At 40.7% G+C, this 25,192-nt stretch overlaps 2 protein-coding genes across 2 annotated transcripts; one reads left to right on the plus strand and one right to left on the minus strand.

Moving 5' to 3' along the window:
• Window positions 1–4,432: 4,432 nt before the first annotated feature.
• On the minus strand, window positions 4,433–10,845 carry LOC111221237 (fibulin-7-like). The gene is made up of 8 exons (XM_022744614.1): window positions 10,751–10,845; window positions 8,346–8,505; window positions 8,075–8,245; window positions 7,389–7,514; window positions 6,306–6,512; window positions 6,070–6,207; window positions 5,679–5,814; window positions 4,433–5,481 (listed from the first exon to the last, which is right to left on the minus strand). Exons 1-8 carry the CDS (start codon window positions 10,817–10,819, stop codon window positions 5,118–5,120), a joined length of 1,371 nt encoding a protein of 456 aa, XP_022600335.1. The 5' UTR covers window positions 10,820–10,845; the 3' UTR covers window positions 4,433–5,117.
• A 2,629-nt stretch (window positions 10,846–13,474) lies between these two features.
• Window positions 13,475–23,105, plus strand: LOC111219050 (C-type lectin domain family 18 member A-like). The gene is made up of 12 exons (XM_022741631.1): window positions 13,475–13,601; window positions 14,579–14,670; window positions 17,703–17,936; window positions 18,088–18,185; window positions 18,429–18,550; window positions 19,240–19,347; window positions 19,497–19,589; window positions 19,977–20,083; window positions 20,202–20,331; window positions 20,491–20,587; window positions 20,925–21,016; window positions 23,049–23,105. Exons 1-12 carry the CDS (start codon window positions 13,475–13,477, stop codon window positions 23,072–23,074), a joined length of 1,326 nt encoding a protein of 441 aa, XP_022597352.1. The 3' UTR covers window positions 23,075–23,105.
• Window positions 23,106–25,192: the final 2,087 nt, after the last annotated feature.

Raw genomic sequence — 25,192 nt, forward strand, 5'->3', positions numbered from 1 at the left:
ATACTAGACAACTGAAACACACAAGATGATGTACCCAAACAACCAAGCAAACAAGGAGTGTTCCAGCTGTCTCAATCTGGTTTACACTCTTAGGTTTTTATTTGTGGCTAAAAGCCTTTCGACTGGGCTCAGAGATTAAAGGCCATTCACTTTAATCCTCCTTCACCTTTTGCACAAGAAGTTCCAGATCCAGCAGACGTTCAGATCCAAAAGTGGATTGAACAGTTTGAGTGGGTTCGTTGTTATGACTACCAAGCATCAATATGTGAGTGAATCATGTTCACCACTAAGGACTTGATATGTAGAATTCTACTGAACATATCCTGTGACGTTATGGCAGCTTCCACTCTCATCAGTCTCAGTCATAATGTTCACAGATCTATCCAGCCTCACAATCAGTTCTGGTATAGATACACAATGACCTAATTTCTTTTTTTTTTGGCTAAGACACATCCATAAATGTTAAAAACCCTGTTTCATCATCCTTACAGACCAAGACATGTCCATGTCAACAATAATGAGTCTCTATATCCAAATGCCCTTTCCACATGTGGGTAGAGATTCTTCAGAATCTAAAATTATTCGGTTTTCATTTTCACCTGCACAAGAATAAACACAGTCGCCTCAGCAACGCACTTTTTAAAAACATAAATAAAGATGACATTTTAATGACTGTTGCAGCTTCATCCTGCGCACACAAGAATCATAAAATTATATGAAAAAATACTAATTGAACACACCCTATTCGAGAGCCATCATACATCATATAAAAACACTGTTTTACATACTGTATGTATATATATGGCCTTTTTAAGAGTCATGCATTGCAGCTGTATGAGATTTGTCAGTTCTGTCTAGATCTAGATGTCAGTCAGAATGTAATTTCTATAGCACAGATGACCCAATGAACACAAAACCATGACTACTCAAAGTTTAACATGTCACCAGTTTGGACATTTTAATGGTAAATGAGAAGAAATACTTGTCTTTGTGCCATACCTGTCGTCCATTGTTTATGATTATAAAGAGATCTTGATTACTGTCTGTTTTCTTGTTTTATACCAGTGTGTAAATTCTCCCAAACCCTGCTGGAAACAGAAGAACTTCACAAAACCCCACACTCCACTATTGATTTGTCCCTACCAATCATCACCTAGCTTTTGCCATATGAGGAGGCATGTTCTGGCACAAAAGTATGTGTACATCATCTGAGACTGGCTGACATACTGTTCCACGACATGACAAACTTTGAATGTGGAAGGCTAGAAATGAAAGCCAGGCCTGTGATTGGTCATGACAACATAAATCATATAATCAGGGCTCCTGCTGGGTTATAGCATCTTATTGAACTTATTGAATCCTGTGCAATATGATAAGAGAACAATGATGTCCAAGATCAAAATTCATTAAAAATATTAAACATTTCATCAATGAGGACGACTGAAAAAGGACACATTATGCCCAGTGGTGGTTCTATGTTGTATGGTGCCCTGGGACAATACCCCCTTCATTTCACAGTATTATGAATGAATTGTGGTTTATTTGGCAGCTTTTGCATGCATTTTGCTAATTGCATTAGTTCTGCACAAAGATAGAAGTGCTGCCCATGTCGCCCTTTTGAATCCGCCAATGGGTGAGGACAGGTGAGGATAATATTAATAATAATAATAATAATAATAATAACAAATTTTTTGTCCTCCATATCAGATGATTCACTTCATTCATGATGTTAAGTGAAAACAAAATGTCAAAATGCCCGTCCAGCTAGCTTTGTTGAGCTAGCTGGACCACAGGGTCCACCTGGACTTACACCGGTTCTGTTTCTTCCTCGTTGGTGGAAATCGTGGAAATTCGTAAATTCGCACGGCGAAATCGAAACGAACGGACGGACGGACGGACGAGTTTCGTGAACGCAGCGTTTGAAGTTTTTAGTATTTGAGATGAGTTTTTGTTGTTGTTTTTGTTTTTTGTTGTTTGTTGTTTTTTCACACACACACACACACGCACACATGAGTGTTATGACCTACCTCAGATTCGATCCTACACCTCCGGGTTGAAGGTCGGCATCCTTCCTCTCTGGACCAGCTTCTACGCTGTCAGCTCCTAGACTCTGAACCTGACTCACCTGCAGCAGGTGTGGATCAACTGACAGGGGACACTTTCGGCCTCATTTACCAAAGCCTTGCGTAGAATTCACACTGAAACGTGGCGTAGGCTACGCAGAAAGCTGAAAAGATGCGTACGCACCAATATAAGAAATCAAATATAAGAAATCAGATAGGTTGATCCTGCAGATATTTCTGAAAATATCTCTGTTAAAGTTTGTTCTAATACCAATTATATACAATCACAATAGATATAGATATAGACATAGAGCGCCTGTGCTGCCCCCGGACAAGATGCCACCCTGGGCGGCTGCCCATGTCGCTTGTACCTAAATCCGTCATTGCTTATGCCAATCATCAGGTAAATTCTAAAACCATAAACTGGTTTCATCAGTATGAATCAATAATCACATCCTCAGTGCATATAGTGCACTCACACCAACAGATTAGACATTATGAGCCTCACTAATCAATAGCTTTTATAACAGCCACACAACAAAGGCAGTTATGACCTGTTTGACTGTAGTGGCTATTAATCGCGGCTATTAAAAGAGGTTACTGCTGGGGAAATCACAGGTTATGGCTTCAGTGTCAACTGACTTTGAGTGTGCAGCATGTATGATCTGTGATCAGCAGGGGGCAGTGTTACATCATAGTTTGAAAATACACAGGAACACACACACACACATGGGTTTTCATTCAAGACAGACACAACAGTAAACTCACTTGGGAATCTTTAACGGGACAATAAATGAAAGAAATTGAACAAACATAGCAGAGAGGCAAAGGAGCTGCTAGTTTAACTTTAACTTGATTAAAGGCTCCTGGCAGGTCTATTCGACCCTCTCCCTTCCTCCTACACTGAACTGCAAACCCACACTGAATGCCACTGAGCCAAATTGACTTTTGCGTCCAGTCTGCAGTGTGGGGAGCCTCTGCAGACCCAGTCACACTCTCTTTTGATCCATTAAACTCCAGATGAGACCAAGGTATTTCCTTTCAAAACGAAGTACCAATGATAACCCAAGCTGCTGTCAAAGAGAGTGTGCTGGTTTCTTAGGATGAGATTAGGATATTGATTTCAGTCCCTTACACACTGCCAGCACTCATTAGGAGGGGTTTTTATCTGCACGGTGTGAATCAGCCACACTGGAGAGAGAGAGGGCTGTAAAGACAGGACGGTGGAGGTGGAGGAGTGGGGACAGAAGGATGAGAAAATGGGTGTAATATGATAACGTAGAGGAGGGGAGGAAAAGAGAGGACAGTGAGGTGAACAGGACAGACAAAACATCAGACTCCAGCCCAGGTGCTCTCACAGGCCGACTTTCTCAGAGTCCAGTTTGTATATATAAGTGGGCACTAGGCTGAACCTTGCACAAGCTATTCAGAGGTACAACACAGAAGGGATAAGCTGCAGATGAAAGGGAGTTGTAGAGAGGACAAGAGTAGAAAAGGAGCAGTCTGGATGAACCTTTAATACTTATTCATCACCTCTTCTGGATCCCTCAGGGACAGACATGAGGATGGCCTCCAATTCAACTCTACTTTTTCCATTAAGACACAAGCAGGAGAGACTGAGTCATGAGTAGTCAGAGGTCATATTCTGTGGTGCTAGCAAAGAACGTTTTTTAATGCAGGCTGCACCCCTCCGCCAGTGACTGACTGGCTCGCCTGAATCGTCTTCTATTCAGCCTTCTCTATTCAGCCATCACTCTGCCTCCCTATCTCTATGCATCTTATTTTCTTCACTCAGCGTGCAGTCTTGTTTTAGGACCCCGTGGCTAAATCTCCCCCGCCCCCTCGGTGGTGTCGTCGGTGAGTCTCAGCAAGAGCCCCCTCTGCAACTGGAGACATCCTGTTTGTCTCCAGTGAACCTTCACTTTACCGAGGAGCAGATAGGCGGCTGGTGCAGCACAGAGGTGACACATTTCATCACACTTCTCTGAAACTTCACAATTCTTCCACATACACACCTTCCCTGTGAAAGGAAAACGATCACACATACGTCACTTGCTTGCAAATTTCAAAGTTAAAGTTATTCATGCACTGTAGGAACACAGTAGCTCTTTTCAGCAGCCATGTCTTTGGCTGCCTGTCTGCTGAACAGCACTGCTCTGTACTGCAAGAGCTGAAGTGTTTCTCAAACAAGCACAGATCACATATATCACTGCTTATATATATCTGACTGCTCTTACAGCATATTTCAGCGGGAAGAGCATAAAATGTAAACATTCAAATTGTACCAAACCAATTTAAAAAAAAAAAAAAAAAAAAAATTCTGCATTAGCAAAAAAAAGGAGACCAATGTTTTTTTATGGTTTACAGGGTGTTTTAATGATTGCACTGGAAAATTTACTGAAAACAGAATATAAATAATACATGATAGTAGAAAGGATTACAAAGTCTTCACACATCATGATTACCTGTCCACTATACATAATATATATATGTCAACATGGCTGGACCATCATTTTACAAAAATAACACTTTCTTGGTGGACTGTCTATATATTTTCTGGTTCAGCTTGTTACAAGTGTCCTTTAGCTGAATGCTGGTTTATTGTTTGCTACATCGTGCCATTCCCCTTTTATATCTCCTACACTCATTTCTATCTTTCTGCAATAAATACATTTTAGGTAATCCATACAAAACTCATGTTCTTATACTTAAGCCACCTGAACATACTCAATACGCATTCCTTTAGCTTATTAACAATGCTCCTGAAGAACCTGTATTCTAAAACCTTTATTGCATGCAGCTGTGCACACAACACACGCATGTGTTGCTCTGCCACGATGTTATGCTTACTTTACTACAGTTGAGATCTGGTGGCAGCAGCTCCTTTTGCAACAGTACAGGTGACTTTAAAGATGACCACCACAATACATCAGATTATCACATATCCGTGACTTTGTCCTTATAGCTAAATCCAAGCACAACAGACTTTTGTTTGGCCTTTGTGCTCTAAGAGAGTTTCCACGTTCATCCTTCATGAATGTGTTCATCCTCTCTCTAGAACTCATACTGGGAAACAAACATGGTGATCTTGGTGATGTACCTCCCCAGCTGGACGCGTTTCTCCAGCTCGCTCATCTCTACTTCTGCCTCCAGAGCGGCAGGGCCCTGCACCGGGCTCACCAGCATCAGCTGACCTGTCAGACGGTCTGAACGCTGGACTGTGAAGTGGCGCCGAGCTTGCCTTCCCCCCAGCAGGGAGAAGCGGAGCGTGTCACCCATTGGACGCAATGCTGAGACCCTGAACATGACACGGGGAGCTGACAGGTTGGACACAACAGCCAAGTAATGGTAGGAAAAGGAATTTGGGGCCTGAGAACACGCCTTGTTGTCCACAGGACAGGGGTTACGTTCACAACGCCTGGAAAAAAGAAGAACAAATGAAAACTGAGGAAGATGTAGTTGTGTTAAAACTTTGGAATCAAATTAGTTTTTATTTGGTCTAAGACTTGGTCCCAATATCTACTTGTTACTGTGCATTTCAAATGAAAATCACATTTATTGTACAATGTGGAGTGAACTGGATATAAGAAATTCATGACTGAGGATAATGCTCACATAGGTGACGTCTTGACATATGTTGCACTAGGGATTTTGGGGCAGTCCACACGGACACACTGGAAACCACCGTATGTATTAATGCACATCTGGTCCTTTGTGCAGTTGTTTTGTCTGGTTGCACACTCATCAATGTCTGTGAAAAAAAAACATCAACACAGTGAGACATTTATTTAAACAGAAATATTAGTTGGAATATCATTCACACTGTGTGAGAATTAAATTCGTAATTTTTTGTGAAAGGGTCGATTTTGATGTTTTATCAGCAACATTTGCTATGCAGAAGCTTTCTTGGGAATACTTGATGTAATGCTGATAGCAGATTTCTGAAATTGAGTAAATTCAAAGTGATTGCAAAACAAAATGCAGACAAGTAAAAACATGAGTGCACCTTTACAGCTGCGTCCATCGCGGGTCACATTGTATCCAACAGGACAGGAGCAGCGGTAACCTCCAGGGGTGTTGACACAAGCATGTAAACACAGTTTCCCAGCCTGGCCATTATGGAACAGCTCACATTCATCTATATCTGAAGTGAACAACACAACACACACACACACAGTTAGCATCCTATATGAAAACACAAATGTGTATATATTTCAGTTACAGGGCAGGTATTAGTCGCACCAGTGCAGGTATTGGTGTCCCTGCCAGAGATGGTGTACCCTGGCTCACAGGTGCAGTGGGTGGTTCCCTGCACTATAGTGCAACGTGATGGACGAACAAAGGGCCCAGTGGTGGCAGCTGGCAAAGTAGAAGCAGCAGCAGCAGCACCAGCAGCAGCACCAGCAGCAGCCGTGGTGGCTGCGGAGGTGTTTGTCATGGTAACAAAGACTGAAAGGGGAAGACAGGAAAGAGGAGAAGTAAGCAGTCGTGTAGGCTGTTTTCATCCCCTCCTGTGATATCTTTAGAGCGATAGGTCTGTATCTACCCTGCTCATTAATGGACATTGAGTGAGCACTGAACTCAACTGTAAAATGTCCTGAACTGTCAACTTGTCAAAATTCTTTACAAACCAAATTTTATTAGAAATGTTTATGTAAAACTGACTTATCGCCAGATTATTATTTGGCAATATCAGAACTTCTTTCTGCTGATTTGTCACCATGCACCCCTGACTGCAGAGCTTTGAAACTTCTCAGATACTACCATTCATTAGGTATCATTAGACAGAGTGGCTCTATAGTCATGAATGTGACATGATGGACTGTTGGTTGCCCAAAAAAAGGTAAATAAAGCCAGACCTACAGTAACAAATTGCATATTTGCATGGAAATGTTAAATAAATAGAGAAAAACTAAACTATGTGGGCTCCAGAGATTCACAGTCACTGTTTGTACATTAACTCCACCAGCCACATCAGGGAGCAGACCGCTGCCACTCAACCAGGACTGTCTTAGACTTCAGGCTGGAATTCAATAAAACCCACACTGCGGTATGTAGCACTGGCTTGTACTGGCTAACCAAACCACTGGCCAATGTAATCTCCTTTAACAGGCTGGGAGGATTTGGATACCAGCCTAAAAAAATATGCTCTGAAGAAAAGTGTTGTCTTAAATATAGTCCTATAATATCAAATATGCAGTAACTTTTTGAGCAGGCTAAGGTGCATGAAGTGTTAGCCGTTATCTAAATGTGAACAACAGTAAGATGGTTAAGTAAAACTATATCTCCATCAGGCAGTGTGTGGTCTGGGTATGTCATTCCTACATGTTGGCAGAGGGCTCTGACAGGTAGCTCCAGCCCAGCCTTTGGCACAGACACAGGAGAACTGGTTCACCTCATCCACACACGTCCCGCCATTCAGGCACGGAGAGGACGCACACTCATTGATGTCTGAGGGAAAAGACAGACAGGAAGGGTTAAACGAGGAAACTCCAGCGCTATGTTCGAACATGCAACCAAATATCGGTTGACATCATGGCATATATACAGTATGTGGTAGAGAGAGAGAATGAGAAAAAGGCGGAAAAAGGCGGATGAGCTCACAACAGGTGCAGCTACAGGGGAAGCCTTGCTAGATAAAACAGCCTTTCAGCTGATATCTCAAAGTTCACAAGCTGTCAGAGGACACTGAGGTTGGAATATCGCATGTCTCAGCATTCAATAAGCTCTCTGGACAATGACCAAAGTACATAAAGGCGAAATGTGATCATGCGTCACATATGAAACATATGCCCAAAAAGAGGAACAGCAATAGAGAGCAGTAGAGGGGGAGGTTACAAAGAGGACGATGACAGCGTTGTAAAATTGATCAGTGGGTTAGATAACATGATAAGAGACGGTCAGGGTCAAGAAGAGGAGAGAGACATTGGTGGGAAGAGGATGAGGAGACGGCGGAGAAGGTAACAATCCCAGCAAGGACAGGTAGCAGAGGATCAGTGCCGGTCTCTCACCTCGGCAGGTGGGCTGCTGGCCGCTCCAGGTCAGGCTTTCCTGACAAACCCTGCTCTCTGATCCAACCAGTTCATAGCCAGGGTCACACAGAAAGTGAACCTCATGGCTCACGCTGTGTGACTTCCCAAGTTTTCTTCCGTTGATCGGTGCGTCCAGTTTTGTGCATGTGTCTGTTGGAAAAGCAGAAAGTGATTTAAAAAGAAAGAAGAAGAAGAAGAAGAAGAATAACAGGCATTTTAACATTTTAATATATCAGGATGTTTTGCTCACTGTTGATGGCTTTTGTTGGCTGCTTCCCTGCGTTGCTCTGCAATAAGTTTATTTTCTTCTTCAGGTTGCGTAGACTCTGCATGTAGGAGGCCTCATGGGCTGAGAGCAGCTTCTGGACCTGCTTCAGAGAGCCCTGTATTTCCTGCCTGCTAGGACAGTCCTGGAACAAAACAGAGACGGTGACTAATTTTTCATGAGGCATTGATTAATAATGACAACAACTTGTTCAAAGCTGATTTGAAATCCACCGACAACAGATTATGAAAGAGCCACGTAATTATAAGTTGTTTTAATTCAAAAATGTAGATATGAGAAGAGTGTACTGCCCTATGCATAGTGTTACTACATGGATGTTGAAAGCTACAGAGCACTCTGTTTTGCTTTAAAAGTTGTTATAAGTTTTTTTTTTTTAAAAAAGGAATGCTGTTTTTGCTGAATTTATGAATATAGAAGAGCTTCTCCTCTGGCTCACCTAAGTTAAAAATAAATATTTGTCAACATGAAAAAGAGACCACAAGTGTCAGCGATGTCATTGATGTATTAGCTGGGGAAACTAACTTTCTATTCAGTCATGAGACTCAAAGCGATGCTAAAGATTTTTTTTTTTTTTACAACCAAAGAATCTTTACAACTTATAGATCTGTCGCAGCCAGAAAATGTACCTGCACCACAAAAAAGGTTTCTTATGTTAACCACACATTCGCCTTTTTATCACTGAATCATTGTGCTGCACTTTTATGATTCTGTCTGGGACTGAAATTTCAGTTCTCAGCCACAAGATTACTTCACATAAATTACACGTCCATGTGCTTTCTGTGCCCATAATGCATGGATACCAAATGTTACTCTCCCTATTGGTTTACCACACCTACTGTATACCCATTACTCGATTATGCAAGTAGATGCTTTGATTAAGAAGCACATTTCAAAATGAAATCTTAGTTGTAACCAAAACAGAGTCAGTGAATGAAAGTGTGCTGAGGAAGTGCACTTGGAGACCCGTGCAGCACAGAGGCTGGGCTGTTATATGAGGGAGTAAATGCAGTAGGATCTGAGTATGTTTTCCCACTGTAAGTACATTTGCAAGCAGGAACCTCCTTCTCTCAAAACTAGATACTGTAACTCAGTCATAAACACAAAAACAGACTCTGAAAGTAACCAGTATACTATTCTTGCAATATATATATATAAGGTTATGTAACTGCCATGTGTCATTTTAGGAAAGAGGGCAATATCAGCAAAAGTTATTTAGCTTGCATTACAGGTAATCACTAGCTCTATATGATGTGGTAAATTTAGTGTTTCGGGGTCAGTCAGTCGGGTAGAAACGCCCTCAGCATAAACATCACCTGTGTTACAACCCCCACTTTCTATTGGCTGAGAGGAGTGGCAGCGACTTGTTTTCTACCCACGTCCTCTCCCTCATTACTCTCTTTCATTCAACAGCGTCATTCTGTCCTGTCCTCTCATACATGTTTTCAGACAACCAATTAGTGTTTTCTTCCAGCAGGAGTTATGTAACAAGAGTCAATATTTGTTGAAAACACCTTTCTGATTTGGACCAAACTCGGGTTTGGAGAGACTTCAGTCAGTCTGGGGGTGGGGTGGGGTGGGGGTGGTAGCTGGTGTTTATAGTGTAGTTGTCAAAGACCTCTTTCTACCTGTGTTCGGCGACATTTTACATGGCTTCATGTTAACTGGGTGATGTTACCATAGTGCGTAGGAGGCATGCAGCATGGGAGCTCAAGATTACAGTACAGTTCTACTAAATCTAACTAAGACTTGTTGTTAATGTTCAACAACTCTGAAACACCTACATGCAACTTTGAACAACATACACTTATACTCTCACACATGAACACACATATAAAGGCCTAAACCATCACACTGCCACTCTTACTGACTTTTATGTTGCCCATCTTTGAGTAACGCATCAACAAATATGCATAGACACAGACACAGACACAGACACAGACACAGACACAGAGATGCATGACAAAAACCAAACAAAGATTTTGTTCGGAAGATTTGAAGTAAAGCACAGTAGAGATGTGCTGAATATATTAATATAGTGGATCTGGTTCCTGAAACTTGTGTGCAATATGAGGGTGACTCAAGGTTTTGTCTGTCAAAAATTTTCACTGTGTTGCTAAGCAAAGACATTCACAGTAGAACCTGTCGTGTACTTCAGAGGAGAGGGAGATTATTCACATTTTCAAATACTTTTTGAACCATGCATCACAGTTCTGTAACCCATGAATCAATTCAAAAGATAAAATAGAGCTGTCTTTATGAGTGTGTCAAGGCCATAGCTTTCTGAAATGATGTCAGTCAAGTCAAGGCATCCTACTGTGACTCTCATTCATTCATCCGCTCATTAGCCAAGGACATTGTGTTGCACTTACCTGTCCAAAAATAGGATGGAGTGAACAGGAACACATTAAGGTGATGACAACTGCAGCTGACACAAACATGTTTCCACTAATACCAATCCACTGCGCAGTCGACGGTCAGTCCTCAAATGTGTTAAGAGTTGCAGACAGTGTGAACTTTGAGTGGGCAGCCCTCAGTGAGTACAGGGACTCCAGGTGAGAGAAAAAACCACAGTTGGCAGTGGAAAAGCTGCTGCAGCGAATTGCTGCGGAATTCTGGGTTTAATCTTCAGGAGCCAATCAGGGAAGGACACTTTAAGAAAAATGTGACCACATTATTATAGCTTTACTTAATTTGGAGCACACTTCCTCTCAAGTCAAAGCAGCTTAGTTTATATCTTGTTTACTGAGAAGTGGAAGAAAACTGAATTTCTCTGGATCAATATCATAAAACAGCATGAGATAATAGTCAGTCTGAAGGACACACACACATATAGCACTCTGGACACTTTGTGTTTGTTGCAAAATGCAAAGAAAATCAAAAAGAAATTCAAAACATATGATTTGAATCTGCTCTGGCTGTTTGACAGGTTGGTCTTTTAAGACAAAAGAATTGTTATGTTTTTATTTGTTGTTTGTTTTGTTATTTGTTTTGTTATTTGTTTTGTTATTTTCTGATGCTTTTCAACATTACAAAGCCATTTAAATGACTGATTTGTCAACTCAACTTGAAATCAGAGTGCTGCATTTGCACCAGTGATGGACAGACAGTTCATTGCCAGTGATGGACAGAATCTGCAGAGAAGCTGTGCCCTCTACAGGAATATATGCATACATGCATCCCTGCACTGTACATTACTTGGACTGAACAAAATAACACAAATTACTCTTGGGTCACTCACAAAGGGCCATACCTGACATAACTATTATATAACAGTGGTTATTTTTCCCCTTCATATTACCGGGCTGACAACAATGGGGATTAACAGCTGTAAAAACATTAATTCCCAGATTTGTTTTCTAACCTTATACCACCACCAAATCAAAAGAGGAAACTATAGCTGTTTTTGAACTCAGCACTTTTCACAGTTGACACATCATAGCTGAGTTATGCAGTGAAATATAATAAAAATATTATCATTTAAATAAAATGTGTCTAAGTATGAGTTTGAAACTTAACTATGCTGCTGTAAAAATATCTATCGTGCACATGGACTTTTGTCCTCGATGTGTGCTTCTAACACTCCTGTTTTTCAAAGAGTCATGACAAGCGAAGCTGCTTCTGAGGTCAAGCAGCAAGGAGCTGGATTTGGATTTACCTGAGAAATCACCGTAGTGGGTGGCCCTGTCTGACTGAACCCAGAACAGACTGTGTGCACAGCTGCCATTTGCCTCAGCAGGGTCACACAGTCCTTTACTGATGCAGCAAAATCAAAGAGATAAGAAATAACCGGTCAGACTGAGGACTGAGTCCTCGGTGCAAAATACATTCAGCCCACAGGGGAGAGAAATGAGTGCATGTCTATTGTGTCGCACAGCAGTCATCTTCAGACACTGAATCATCCCACAATGTGCAGATCATGATTCATGCTTCCCACATCGAGTCTAAACAGACACCCAGACAGCTCCATGCTGTCCCTTTCCAGACCTATCTGATCATTTTGCACATCTTTAAGTTCTGCCACATCATGTTCTGCTACTCTTTAATATGTGAAAAAAATACCACAAACACATTTAGCTTAAAATGAAAAGGACCTACACCTCAGTCTGTCCTCGGCTCGGTAATAAAGCTTTATCTCTGGTGAGTCACCTGAATGATCAGTCCCTCAAAACAACTTCCCCTCATTTAACAATGATGAATGCTCATGCTCAACCATGCATCAGAGTAAACCTCTCTTTTTGTCTCTAAGATAATAGAGATGATTAGTATATGCTTTTGTTCCCAGTGACTGACTGGCACTAGTAAAACACCTGCTGTTAGAGGTGGAAAGTAAGCAGCGAGTATTTATGTGTAAAGCTCTGTGCTATTCCATTATTTGTATTTAACAGATGCAGATAAAGCATATAAAGACTTTACATCTTTGTCTTATAAACCATGATGACTTGTTGGATGAAACTACCCAACAGTAAAAAAAAAATAAAATAAAATAAAAAAAAGGAGTTAGAATTAGCCTCACCATGACCAGGTATAACATCAACAATGATATTACTATATTAGTAATAATAACCAAAAAATATAATACCTATATTGATGTAAAACTGGAATAGGAGCTACACTGACACACAGATAGCTTAGCTACATTTTGAATAGGCCTGGAAGATTTTTACTTCTGGTATTCAGAAACGAAAGTGAGTTAAGAAAAGCATATAGAGCTATGAGAAAGTTTCTTTGATTCACTGATGTTTTCAAAGATGTTTTTGTTCTTGTAGTTGAGCACAAATCTGAAATTTTTATAATGTGCTTTGTTTAGTTGTGGATGATGAGCGTCTGTTCATCCTGTTTGCACCCACGTCTGTAATTAGCTGTTTTATTTTTATTTTATTTTTATTTTATTTTCATTTTTAATTTTATTTTTATTTTTTTTTAGTATGGACTACTTTGAGTCTACAGTCCTTGTAAGTACAGTGAAACAGATACATGTGCCTCGTGCTGCTGCTCAGCCGCTGAGGAGAAGAGAGGGAGGGGAGGGGCAGGGAGCAGGGAGGCAGCATAGTGAGCAAGTGGCCGCTGGGGTTGAGACACTTCAGGAATTCACCATGGGGTCTGTAACAGCTCTCCGGAGTTTGGATCTGTTTGTCGTTTTGTCTCTGCTGTCCCCGTCTATCAACGCGAACCGGATGATCGCAGACACACCGGACCTCCAGAAGTCCCCCTCCACCACCGGTAAACACATCTCAACCTGTGCACGAGACAGGTGGCCACGAGGGTCAATACTAAAACTTGTAGTGCAGGATGAACTTCATCAATTCACACACAGTTTAAAGTTGTTAGAGATTTCCGGATGTAAATTCAGTTTGTAGCCTATAGCCTGACAGAACACAATGCTCTGAGTGGACTGGGAAACATAAAGGAATGTATTTTTTTTTTATGTATTGGAACATTTTATCTTTATTTTGGCAATCAGGTGGCAATCCTTTAAGCTGCAGCCTCAAGTGGGCTTTCTTAGCTGTCCAAATCCATGTGGCAAAGCACCACCAGCCCAGAATTTCTGTCACTGCCTGCTGTACTACAGAAGTGTGGCATGAGCTTAACAAATTACCATTTTGATGGTATTTTTTGCAAAACACATGGCAAAATTATTAACTCATCACTAGGGGAGCTGAATTTTTTAAAAACTTTTTCCTGAAATGTGTTCAGATGTAATGAGTGACTGTGAGGGGTAGAATAATTTAACGTGATTCCAAACAGACCAAGTCTATTGTGTTATTTATCCACTATATGGATTTCAGGCCCAATATAATTGTGGCTTACATATTAATGTAATGTGGAATTTATTTGCCGTTGCTTTCAAGATTGAAAAGGAAAGGTTGTCATACAGGCCTAAAGTATCCTGAGTTTTTATAATGTTGTGCAGATTTTAAATCTGTTTGTAGGGGATGCTTTTTCACTCGGTAGGCTACATGCCATCTTGGTAAAAGTATCATTTTTACTTTTATTCTGAATTCTGTGTTTAACTTAAATGACCCTGGAGTTGAAATGTGAGGAAAACTGTGACAGACTGACTCAGCTGGTGCTTCAGTCTCACACACACACACACATTCTGTGACATATACTCAAACATCCCGCCAACACATTTGCATTCAGTTGCCATGGCGACGGCAGCAGAAGTATAGTAAATGAGTGTCTCTGTTTTCTTCCAGGACTCGGGGTGAAGGAGCACTCACAGATTGTTGCCCAGCACAATAGATTGCGCAGCCGGGTCAAACCCATGGCAGCTAACATGCAAAAAATGGTTTGTGGCACCTATTGTCTGTTTCTTCTGTGTGTGTGCGTTTGAATGGTGTGAATGCTGTCGCCTAAATGTGAGTTTAAGTTTAACATGGTCCATTTGTTGACAGTAGTCTGTGCTCTTGTTAAAAACTGGAGGTGGTGCACTGTCCACACAGCTGATACTCACAATGCAGCTCACATTTGCCTCTTTGTAAGAATTACTGGCTCTCTACTACAGACGTTCTCTCCCTCCAGTAGAGGAAGATAGTCATCCACATGTTGCAAACTTAAAAAATATGCCCGTGCATTTAAACAAGCTTGAAGTTGCAAGCCTTGCCAGTACAGAAACCCAGAGAAAAACAGTAATGAAAATGATGCTGTCAGTAACGCTCAGAGGTGTGTTGTGTAAAGATGTAAAACCCTGTTGAAGCAGTCAACAGTTCTTAGAGAACAACAGTTGGTTCAGAGCTCTATTTTTACTTTCTCACAAACTAACAACAACAGGTAGCTACTACAGCAGCTCAGTCACAGGCAAATGCAGCTGTGGACAAATCTATCAAACCGCCATAGTTATTTAACCAAAAATTATTCCTTTTTCAAAAGTGAAATAACTAAAAAGAGGGGTGGACAACAAAAGCTTTTAGCCGAGCTGTCTTGCTCAGTGGTGCTGATTGTCTCAACAGCCTGATAGTAGTGTTAGTGCACCATTTGTTCTGCTCTGCTGCAGGCGGAGTGATAGTGTGGACAGTTAGAATTGAGCCAAAATCAATTAGCCGTGCATAGAGTCTTGTGAGGGTTGAATAAGGATAAAAATAAGCAGAATTTTTCCCTTGTTAGTCTGTTAATACTGATGATCAACATACATAGTTAAAATACTGTACATAAAAAAGGCCAGTCATAGAATTTGACAGTGTGACGTAACAGGTCGGAGGGTCATGGTGAGGTATTGCTGAATGTGCAGAAATTCTCAATATTAATTTGTGTCTCAGGTTTTTCTAATCCCATTTTCTGCAAAACAGCCCAGCTAAATCCTCTCAGTATCTTATTCCATCTATTGCTTCTCCATACAGTACTACTTATCTGCACAACTGTCCTGTCTCCGTGTGATTATGACCAAGACGTAATGATGGATTATGAAACTCACAATGCACTAGATATCCTCAGGGCCTAATATGAGATTTTTACCAGGGAAAACTGTCACTTTGTCATAGATTACATCCTCAAAGCCACCTGCACAGACCGAGCCCCTTTCTTCGACTGCTCTTCAGCCTCAGAGAACTGTTCTCAACTGATAAGGCAGTAATGAGAAAAAGGGGATGTGGATAATCATTCTGCATTCACAGCTGTGGTATTACAGGTAATTTCCCTGTGAAAACCCTCAGAGGAGGCTTTGCCGAGCTGAAGAGGCATATTAAAGAGCTTTGCTGATAAAAGTTAAAAGGCTCAAGGCTTCGGCTGTGTTTGTGTGTATCAGAATAAGGTTTTTATTTTTTTTCTTCATGCAGAAACGAACCAGTAAGCATTGTGGTGAGATTGTGTTGAAGTGATTATAATATAGTGCTTTAGGCTTTGCTTTAAGGGTGAGATAAGATAGCAATATTTTAGGAATAAATGATGCTCCTCCTTTTCTCACCCAAATGCCCTGTCTGCAGGTTATCGTTGAGCTCTTGAGGCTAAGAAGTATTATGAGGTCACACCATCACTTTCACAGGCAGAAATTAAAAGAGTGTTTACTTTGATATGTAAATCACGACCTCTGATTGGGAGATTTTATCGTATTATTAATCTCTCTCAGAATTTCCCCAAGCTCCCAGCACTGAGAAAAAAAGTAGATCTGCAGTTTCACAGCAAAATATGGAGCTTCATTAATTCAGCTAATTCAGCTAATAAACAGTACAACAATATAGCAGTTGTGGATGGAGCCATGAATGAAGGTAAAGTAGTATTATGGGAAATAACATTTCATTTGCTCCTCCCTGACTGGTAAATGTCTAATGTTGGTGTCTAAACCAGACAGATAACCCTGATGACATCACCGGGGTTATTTTCTCAAACTTTAGAAACGTCCCTCCACAGCCACAGACAACATTACCACTCTGATGACAGGTAAACTGACCTTCAGGTGTCAAATTGGTGGACTGCCCTTTCACTAATACTAATACTAATACAAATGCAAAGACAATAATCCATCATTCCTCCAACAGTTAATTTTAATGATTTAAAGCTTAACTTTGTGCACGTTGTGTTGTTGTCCTTCTCAATAGTAAAAGAAGTAACTGCGATGATGTCCGTATGACAGCAAATATGGCAGAGTGGTAGTGGAAAGTTTGTGTGGAAACCAGTTGGCTGTTGGAAAATGTGTCACTTAGTAAAGTGTTTATACCAGTGCAGCATGCAGTGAGTGTCAGTCTGTGTTTGTTGGCACTGTCGCGGACTGGCAGTTTGCCCAAGATGTCTCTCTGCCTGTTGCCCACTGTAGGCTACGGCTGGCTCCAACCCCTGAAAAGGATTAAAGGGGTAAAGAAAATCACTCATGCACTATTAGGAATGACCTTCAAGCTAAAGAGTTTCTTTCATCCAGCCTTAATCACTGTCTGCAAACTACAATATGACCTTTATTAGAGATATTACAAAGGATGAAAATTTCCCGTTGCTAATTATTGATATAATTACTTCCTTCATATTTATCAGTTTGCAAAATAAAGAAAACTGCATGTTAGATAATCTGAGATAAACAGATGGGGGTTTGTGGGACCTGCGCATTGGAAACTACAGGAGAAGAGCTAAAATCCATTGATTTCCTCGAACAGATCTGCTGTTACACGGTTTACCCAAAACACAGATAAGAAGAAAAACCTTAAACATCTGCTGAAAAACACAAATGCAATGCAATAATTCTTGTATTAGCTTCTGCTGATAGGTGCGCTGGTTAGGGATAGTCTTCTCCTGTGTGCATGTAAGATACTGCTAAAAAAAAAAAGGCTTAACCATGCAGAACAAAATGGAAAGATATGTAGCAATAATACTAAATCCTACTTTTGTCTTTATCCCTAGGAGTGGGATGAGAAGTTGGCCTTACTTGCAAAGGAGAGGGCAGAATCCTGTCACACAGACCCCTCCCCTCAGCACTCCTCAACCTCCAGTCACATTGGCTGGAACACACATCTTTCTGTTCATGGTGTCGCTTCATTTTCTGACATCATCGACTCCTGGTTTGAGGAGGGAAAGGATTTTCTCTACTTAAGTGGGCAATGTAGAGAGAACGCCAGCTGCCAACACTACACACAGGTATTCACAAGCAGATACCAACTGTACGTACAGCATGTTTATGCGGAGTCTTGCATTTACCACACACCTCACTTCACAGACATTCAGATGCATGTTTTTTTTCCTTTAAAAGTGCTGATGTAGTGTGTCTAATCCCTCTGTTGTTGTGTAGCTTGTGTGGGCCACTTCGAGTCATGTGGGCTGTGCCAGCCAGCTGTGTCTGAGAGAAGGAGACCTCCGGGAGATTTTTGTCTGTGCATATTACCCAGGGTAACAATTACACACCTTTTCCATAAAAATGAAAACATTAAATCCATCTGAGAACAGCATAGTTTGAGCAAATCTCAGTTTTAAACAAAATACAAAGAGCTCACAATTATTATGTCCTGTCCTGTATGGAGATTTCATTTGTTACTTTCAACATTAAGATTGGATGTACTCCAGAGCAGATTGTGTGTCTCTTAGTATGTGTGTAGTATGTAGTGTTTGCAGTATACATCTGTGTCGCTGCAGAGGTAACTGGGAGGTGAATGGTCGACTGGTGATTCCCTACAAGTCGGGGCTGTGCTGCTCTCTCTGTACCTCTTCCATGTCTGGCTGCTTTAGACTGTGGGATCATGTAGGTGGATTGTGTGGTAAGACAACATATATGTATGTATTTTTATAAATATATATATATATATATATATACATGTATGTGTGTGTGTGTAGGTTGCTGCAGAAGCTAATTTTGCTGTCATTGGACATTCACAATATCCAATGAATACCACAGTGAGGTTTTTGATACCAAATGAATTCCACAAGGATTAAACATAAAACCTTAAAACATAAATGCAGGTCATTGCCATGCTGTTTTTGAAGGACATAATTGGAAATTTCAACTTTCTTCTGCTACGACTACTACGGTAGAGCTGTCCAATGTGTTCTTCAAGGTCATTTTTGTCTATCTGCCCTCAATTTCATTGACATTATTGTCAGCAATGCAAATTAAGTCCACTTTCACAAAGATTGAAGATGTGCACATGAAACATTTCTGGTTGTGAACTATTTTTTATTGTTCCCACACATTCTTTTCTATGCCTGTTTTTCCAGTCAGTTGCAATAAAGTATTTTGAGTGTTCGACAGTTTCCTGCATATGTCATTCAGCTTGAGTAACAGTTGCTACTGCAGTGACGTTGTAAAGCTGATTTGGGTAAAATGATCAGACATTTGTGATTCCAGATGTTCATTTTGAAACATACATGTTTGTGTGTGTGTGTGTGTGTGTGTGTGTGTGTGTGTGTGTGTGTTTGCTGGTTGTGCATGCACATTTTTTTAAATCAGAGATTCCAAGGAATCCATGCCGTATGAGCTGTGGTCAGCACGGCCGTCTTAACATCTCATCCTGCAAGTGCATGTGTGACGCGGGATTCACGGGACGCTTCTGCCAGGGTACCAGACATCAACATCATGAGTAGTTGTAACAAGATAGTAGACATATTGGTATTAAACTTAGTTAAATGGATTTCTTTTCTATATTTAAGTATTTTAATATTCAACGTAGAAAGACAGAATTTGCAGTACCGCTGTCTGTTTTTCAGTACGGTGCAGTGTGCAGTGTGTACACGGTCGTTTCAAAGAAGAAGAATGTTCCTGCCTGTGTGATGTCGGCTATGGCGGTGCTGAGTGTGCAGGTAAGTGCAGTGTGCTTTAGTACAGTACGTGCTTCATATAGCTCAGCAGTTTGTCCTCTGAGAAACAGAGTGGCTTCAAAATTCAAAAGTGCGCACAAACACGCATACTGAGGACATGAATCTGGTTGCTGCTACATTCTCTGTTTATCTTAATGGATCCAGTGACGTGTTGAAAACATGTTGAGAACATGTTGAGAACATGATGAAAACGACGCAGTGTACTGACTGGTTGAAGGTTGCACAAAAGACATTTTATCATCAGTGGGTTATGACATTTACGGTATATCTCAAGCAGTGCAGTTACATACATATCTTCAGCCTCTGAATATGTGAATGTAATAACACCATTTCCATAATGGATATTTTGTGCTGTTTGTGTCCCTACAGAGAAAGTGCCGTTTCCCTTCCACAGCTGTGATGTGATGATAGATGGAGATTGTTTCATGGTGTCTTCAGAAGCTGACACCTACTACGGAGCCAAAAGTCACTGTCAGGTGAGAGACAGGTGTGTGTTACCCACTGAGAGAGTGAGACAAGTGCATAATGTAAATCATTCTATCAAAGCTTTCCTTTGTGCTCTCAGTGTGGCCTTTTCTTTGTTTAAACCGTCAGGAACGAGGAGGTATTCTAGTTCAGATCCACAATCAGAAGGTTCAGGACATCCTGGCGTTTTATCTCGGTCAGCTAGAGACAAGCAACGAGGTCACCAGCATTGACTTTGAAACAAGAAACTTCTGGATTGGTAACAATCTTTCAGCTTACTAAAATTTAATAACATAATGCTCTCGAACATGAGACAGCACTACCAAACTAGTTTGCGGACTCTGCTGTCATTTTAGCCAGATTTACTACCAGATGGCCGATGCTACACGGATACAACAGCAATGTTTTTGCTCCACAGGTCTGACATACAAGCCTCTGAAAGACTCATTTCGCTGGGACACCGGAGAGATCCCTACATTCAGCAGCTTTGCCTTTGGGCAACCAGACAACCAAGGGTAGGTGACACATTTACTAACACACATTAGCTACTGCAGTGTACATCATAAACAAAGACGTGTTCTCTGTGGGAACTTCAAGGGTTTTTATTTTTAACTGGTTTTATATCTGCAATATGTGTGAGTTACAGATTACTGTAGTAAATAATAAAGAAAGTCTGGTCTTTTATTTGTTTCCATCCCTAAAATCCAGCTCTTAAATAGTATAGCTGAGATTATCCACTAAGGTTGTTTCAAAGAAATGTTGGCTGACCCGCAACCTTAACCCTAACCACTAGATGTCTCTCTATCTATCTATCTATGCACAGTTATTTATTCCATCTCTCTCTCTGTCCAGTTTTGGAAACTGTGTAGAGCTGCAGGCATCAAGTGCTTTCAACTGGAACGACCAGCGCTGTAAGACACGGAACAGATATGTTTGCCAGCATGGTAAGGCTCCTTCTGGGAGAGGGTGGATGAAAATGTGGCTAAGGCGAAAAGGAGATTTCTCTTTTGTACAACTTTACCACCCAGTGTGATCCGGGTGACGTTCCTGCTAAGAGTTGGTAATGCTAACCACTGAGTTGCTGTGTCGTGTGAGGAACATTCGATATAAGCAAGTTGAACAGTTACAACTTGCCATTTCGCTACAAAACCAAACAGACGATACACATTTGGCTGTGGCGTTGGCGGCATTTCTTCAACCCGCAGCAGCATGTCCACAGTCGACTTGCAAGGGAGACTGGCTTGTCCCCTTGTATTTCCCCCCAGAGGCTGGCATCCTACCATCTGTCCAGCACCAACTGCTTTCATGCAGAAAGCCACCAGGCTCTGGGCTTCATGGTGAAACAGATCTGTCCCTCTCAAAGACCCATGGCCTTCCACCCATCCGTTAAAACAGAATCCAATGCAGGGAATATGGGTACCCTGTCTTTGGACAAAAAAGCTGACTTCCATTTTCTTATCATAGATTTGTGATGAGACTTATTCTGATAAAGTGTCTTTCTCAGAATCTTCTTTTTTCTTTTCTCTTTTTTCTAAGTAAATTTTTTTTTTGACATTTTTATACCATTTGGAGACAGTAAAGAGATTACTGCTGACTTTGCGGTTCACTGTCAGTGTCTTATCCCTAAGCCATGGGGGGCAGCCTCGTCTACCTACTCTTTTATTTATTTATCCATTTAGAGCAATGGGTGTCAGCCATAAAGTACATGTGAAGGTCAGAAAACTAAAACTGAACTAAAAGTGGCTAAAATCTGTAAGACTTGGGCGGTCAGTTCAGTACTACAAGCGATCCCTTCACATTATACTGAGAGATTTGATTTGGCATTTAATATAAAAAAAATATCACTTAATAGAGATTTACAACAGTTTGTTTTTGTTTGGGTAGTTGAATGACTGTTTGCTCTTGTATTCAAATCCACACCTGCTGTGCCTTACTGTGTCCTGACAAATAGTATTATCTATTTCACTGCAGGGTGAAGTGTAAAATGTTAATCCAGTGTGTTCATTAATGATTTGAACACAACACTGAAATCTCTGTGTGATCCTGCCCACACATTTAAACATGGCACTCAGTCTAAATCAATGGCACTCAGTGCCCGCCATCAAGGGCCTTTGAGCAATCAATATACGTCACCTCCACAAAGACCCACAGTGTTTAGAAGCACACATACCACTTATATTGATTGTGAAGAATGAGATGGTGGCAGATGTTTAGTTTTGCCCACTTGAGTGTGTCTTTGCAAGTGGTTGGTGTGTAATCTGGTATTGATCATCGGTGAAGGAGCGATCTGCTTTGAATGTGGTCAGTGTTGCTAAGACAACAGTTTTACAACCTGCTTTTTGAAGACCTCTTGATGTCCCCTTCCTTGTAGTTTGTGTTTGTGTAAAACGAGAGAGGGCTTGAGGGTCAGATGATATCAGTGGTAGTTTAGCCACATTGATATAGAGGTCATTAAAGCTCATCTTATGAAAATATTCTTCAATCAATCATCATCTCGCCCTTCTTCTCAAAACAAAAGCTACATTTCACTGAAGCGCTACAAAGAGTGGAATGCATAAATTCAGCTGATTATAAGCACACAGAGCCCTCCACCCATCAGAGTAATTTCCAACCTTCATTACTGTGTTGTGTTAATTAGTAATAAAATGATAAGTGGATGTGACACAGCCCGAGGGAGACACTACACTATGTTTACTATGCTCCAGAGTACTGTCTGAGAGAGAGAGAGAGTGTGTGTGTGTGTGTGTGTGTGTGTGTGTGTGTGTGTGTGTGTGTGCGTGCATATGCATCAAAAGGAGTCTGCAGTAGAACTGACGGATTACTGGGGATTTATGACACAAACCAAACTTTTTTTCAGATGCTTCACCGTTTTTCCTTTTTTTGCAGTGTTTTTGTACTCAACATGGAACACTTTTGTATTGTTTCTGTAATTTGTGTTTGTGTGTGTGTGTGTGTGTGTGTGTGTGTGTTTCACAGCTGCAGAGCACATTGCCCGGTGGTAGGATGGAGGGTGATGGACCTCTCCGTTGTTGGTGTCTTTAGTCAATCATTGTACATGGTGTAGTTTAAATGTACTGTATATACTGTACCTGTTTGAATGTTTTAATTCAAATCATTTATCATTAAATTTGTGTATGTTACTTGGAAAATGTGTTTGTTGTTTATTCTTTGCATACTGTATATCTTCTGAGTGAGCAGCTTCAGTTCAAATGAAAAAGCTGCCATTCACTGCCATACATCCATGCTCTTCTCTCCTTGTCTCTTCCAACCTCCACCTTCATTTGGCCTAGAAAGTGATTTGATCTGCTGTCATTAAATGATGTTTCAGTTCTCTTACTGTAATGCTGTTTCGAGGAATGTGGAGAAAGAGGCATACAGTTATGATGGTAAAAGCACATCATTTATCACTGAACAGTGGGGACAGGACAGATGGCAGCACTAAAACAACATGAAAGCAAAGAACTTGATAATTAATGCTCAGATCTCATTATCATTAAGGATCAGTAAAAGCAGCAGTGCCCCATGATGCACACAAATGTGCAAACATGTATGCATTATTATTATTAGTACTCACTTTGATGAATGGGGTTATAGAATTCTCTAAACCATTTTCAGTTTATCAGACTTTTTTCAGAGCAGGCAGATCCAGATCTTATGCACAGATAAATTCACACAAAGGATGCATCATGAAAGCAATATGTATCATTTATGTTTTTAAACCTCTCTGCCAGCAACAGCCAGGGCTGGAGGCTTTTTGGCCTCTTGTATGTGATATCTTAAGACCACCTTGAGGGAATTTCTTCAGATTTGGCACAAAAATTCACTTCGATTTAAGGATGAACTGAATGTATTTTGGCGGTCAAAGGTCAACTTCGCTGTGACAGCATAGTGTTCTGCAAAAACACTTGCAAAGCTGGTAATAGGTCTGTCGGTGAGACGACCACTTTGGTCCAGAGTAAAACATCTTCTATTAGATGGATTGCCATCATTACCATTACCATGATCGGGTTATAATTTTAATTTGCCTAATACTTTGGTGTATTAACCAAATACCCACAAAACTAATGACATTCCCATCAGCCGCAGCTGTACATCGTGTTTAGCAATAATTAGTAAATGTTAGCATGCTAACAGACTTAACTATGATGGCAAAAACTTCAGAATCTAGACTCAAAAACAGAACTCTGAGATGTGGTTTTAAAGCTCAAAAGCTGGTTTATTATGAATGGATGGAATAGGAGAGGCACAGCCTCACAATGCAAATATTAGGCTACTTGCTTCACATCAGTATGTTACTGTGTTTACATGCTGATGTTGGCGTGTAGTTCAAAGCACTGCCGCACAGTACAGCTTCACAGAGCCATTATCACTGCTGTATAGTCTCTTAGTCTCGTTATTTGACACATTTAACCTGAGTAACTTTCAGAAACTACAAAAGTAGAATGAGTTTCGATCCCTCTAATAATGGTCAGACCCACTGATAATATTCCTTTGACCCTGAATTAATCCTGTGAAAGAAAAAAAAGAGGGAAGGGAATATATTCTTAAAGACTAAATAATTGATAAGCGCAGTTATCACGGTAGATGGGATTTATCTGAGGGAGCATGTGAATTATTTCTTGAAGACAGGAAGTGTTATATCACCTGTTCCACCTGTCATACTTGTATGGATGGCATAAAACATTCAAAAAAATGCCAATATACAGTACACAGTTCTTTATTTTTAATGTGGCCTGATTCTCTCTCTGACCCCCCACAAAACAGCACATAAGCCATTTAGGATAATTTCCTGACTGTAGCCCTGAAAACAATTACAGATCATGTGAGGCAGTGAATCTTGTATTCACTAGCAAAATGATCATAGAAAGGAAAAGCAAACTGTGACTGAGCTTACAAAAATAGATAGAATTGTAGGTTCTTTTAAATGTGTCTGTCTTTGGCCTAATGGGATTAAAATCCTTGACCAGATAATTACACTTTAGGAGGAAAATTCAGTCTGCTGAAAGATTGATTCAGCACCTTGGACAGTGAATGTTTCTGTTGCAGTAATGCCTCTATCAAGATAACAATATATCATGAAAGAACTGCAGTGGAAATCACTCATGCCAGTTAGTTTTTCA

Source organism: Seriola dumerili, unplaced genomic scaffold (assembly GCF_002260705.1).
Source record: "Seriola dumerili isolate Sdu_G_001 unplaced genomic scaffold, Sdu_1.0 BDQW01000003.1, whole genome shotgun sequence".
In the NCBI taxonomy this organism is placed as follows: Eukaryota; Metazoa; Chordata; class Actinopteri; order Carangiformes; family Carangidae; genus Seriola; species Seriola dumerili.

Bases quoted from the DNA above. Each gene is read 5' to 3' on its own strand.
- LOC111221237 (XM_022744614.1), bottom strand. From the start codon at position 10,819: ATGTTTGTGTCAGCTGCAGTTGTCATCACCTTAATGTGTTCCTGTTCA. The intron at 7,515-8,074 runs GTGAGAGACCGG...CTTTTCCCTCAG, and splicing joins CCAGCAGCCCACCTGCCGAG to ACATCAATGAGTGTGCGTCC. The intron at 5,815-6,069 runs GTGCACTCATGT...TTTTTTTCACAG, and splicing joins CGATGGACGCAGCTGTAAAG to ACATTGATGAGTGTGCAACC.
- LOC111219050 (XM_022741631.1), top strand. From the start codon at position 13,475: ATGGGGTCTGTAACAGCTCTCCGGAGTTTGGATCTGTTTGTCGTTTTG. The intron at 19,348-19,496 runs GTACCAGACATC...TCTGTTTTTCAG, and splicing joins CACGGGACGCTTCTGCCAGG to TACGGTGCAGTGTGCAGTGT. The intron at 20,332-20,490 runs GTAACAATCTTT...TTTGCTCCACAG, and splicing joins AACAAGAAACTTCTGGATTG to GTCTGACATACAAGCCTCTG.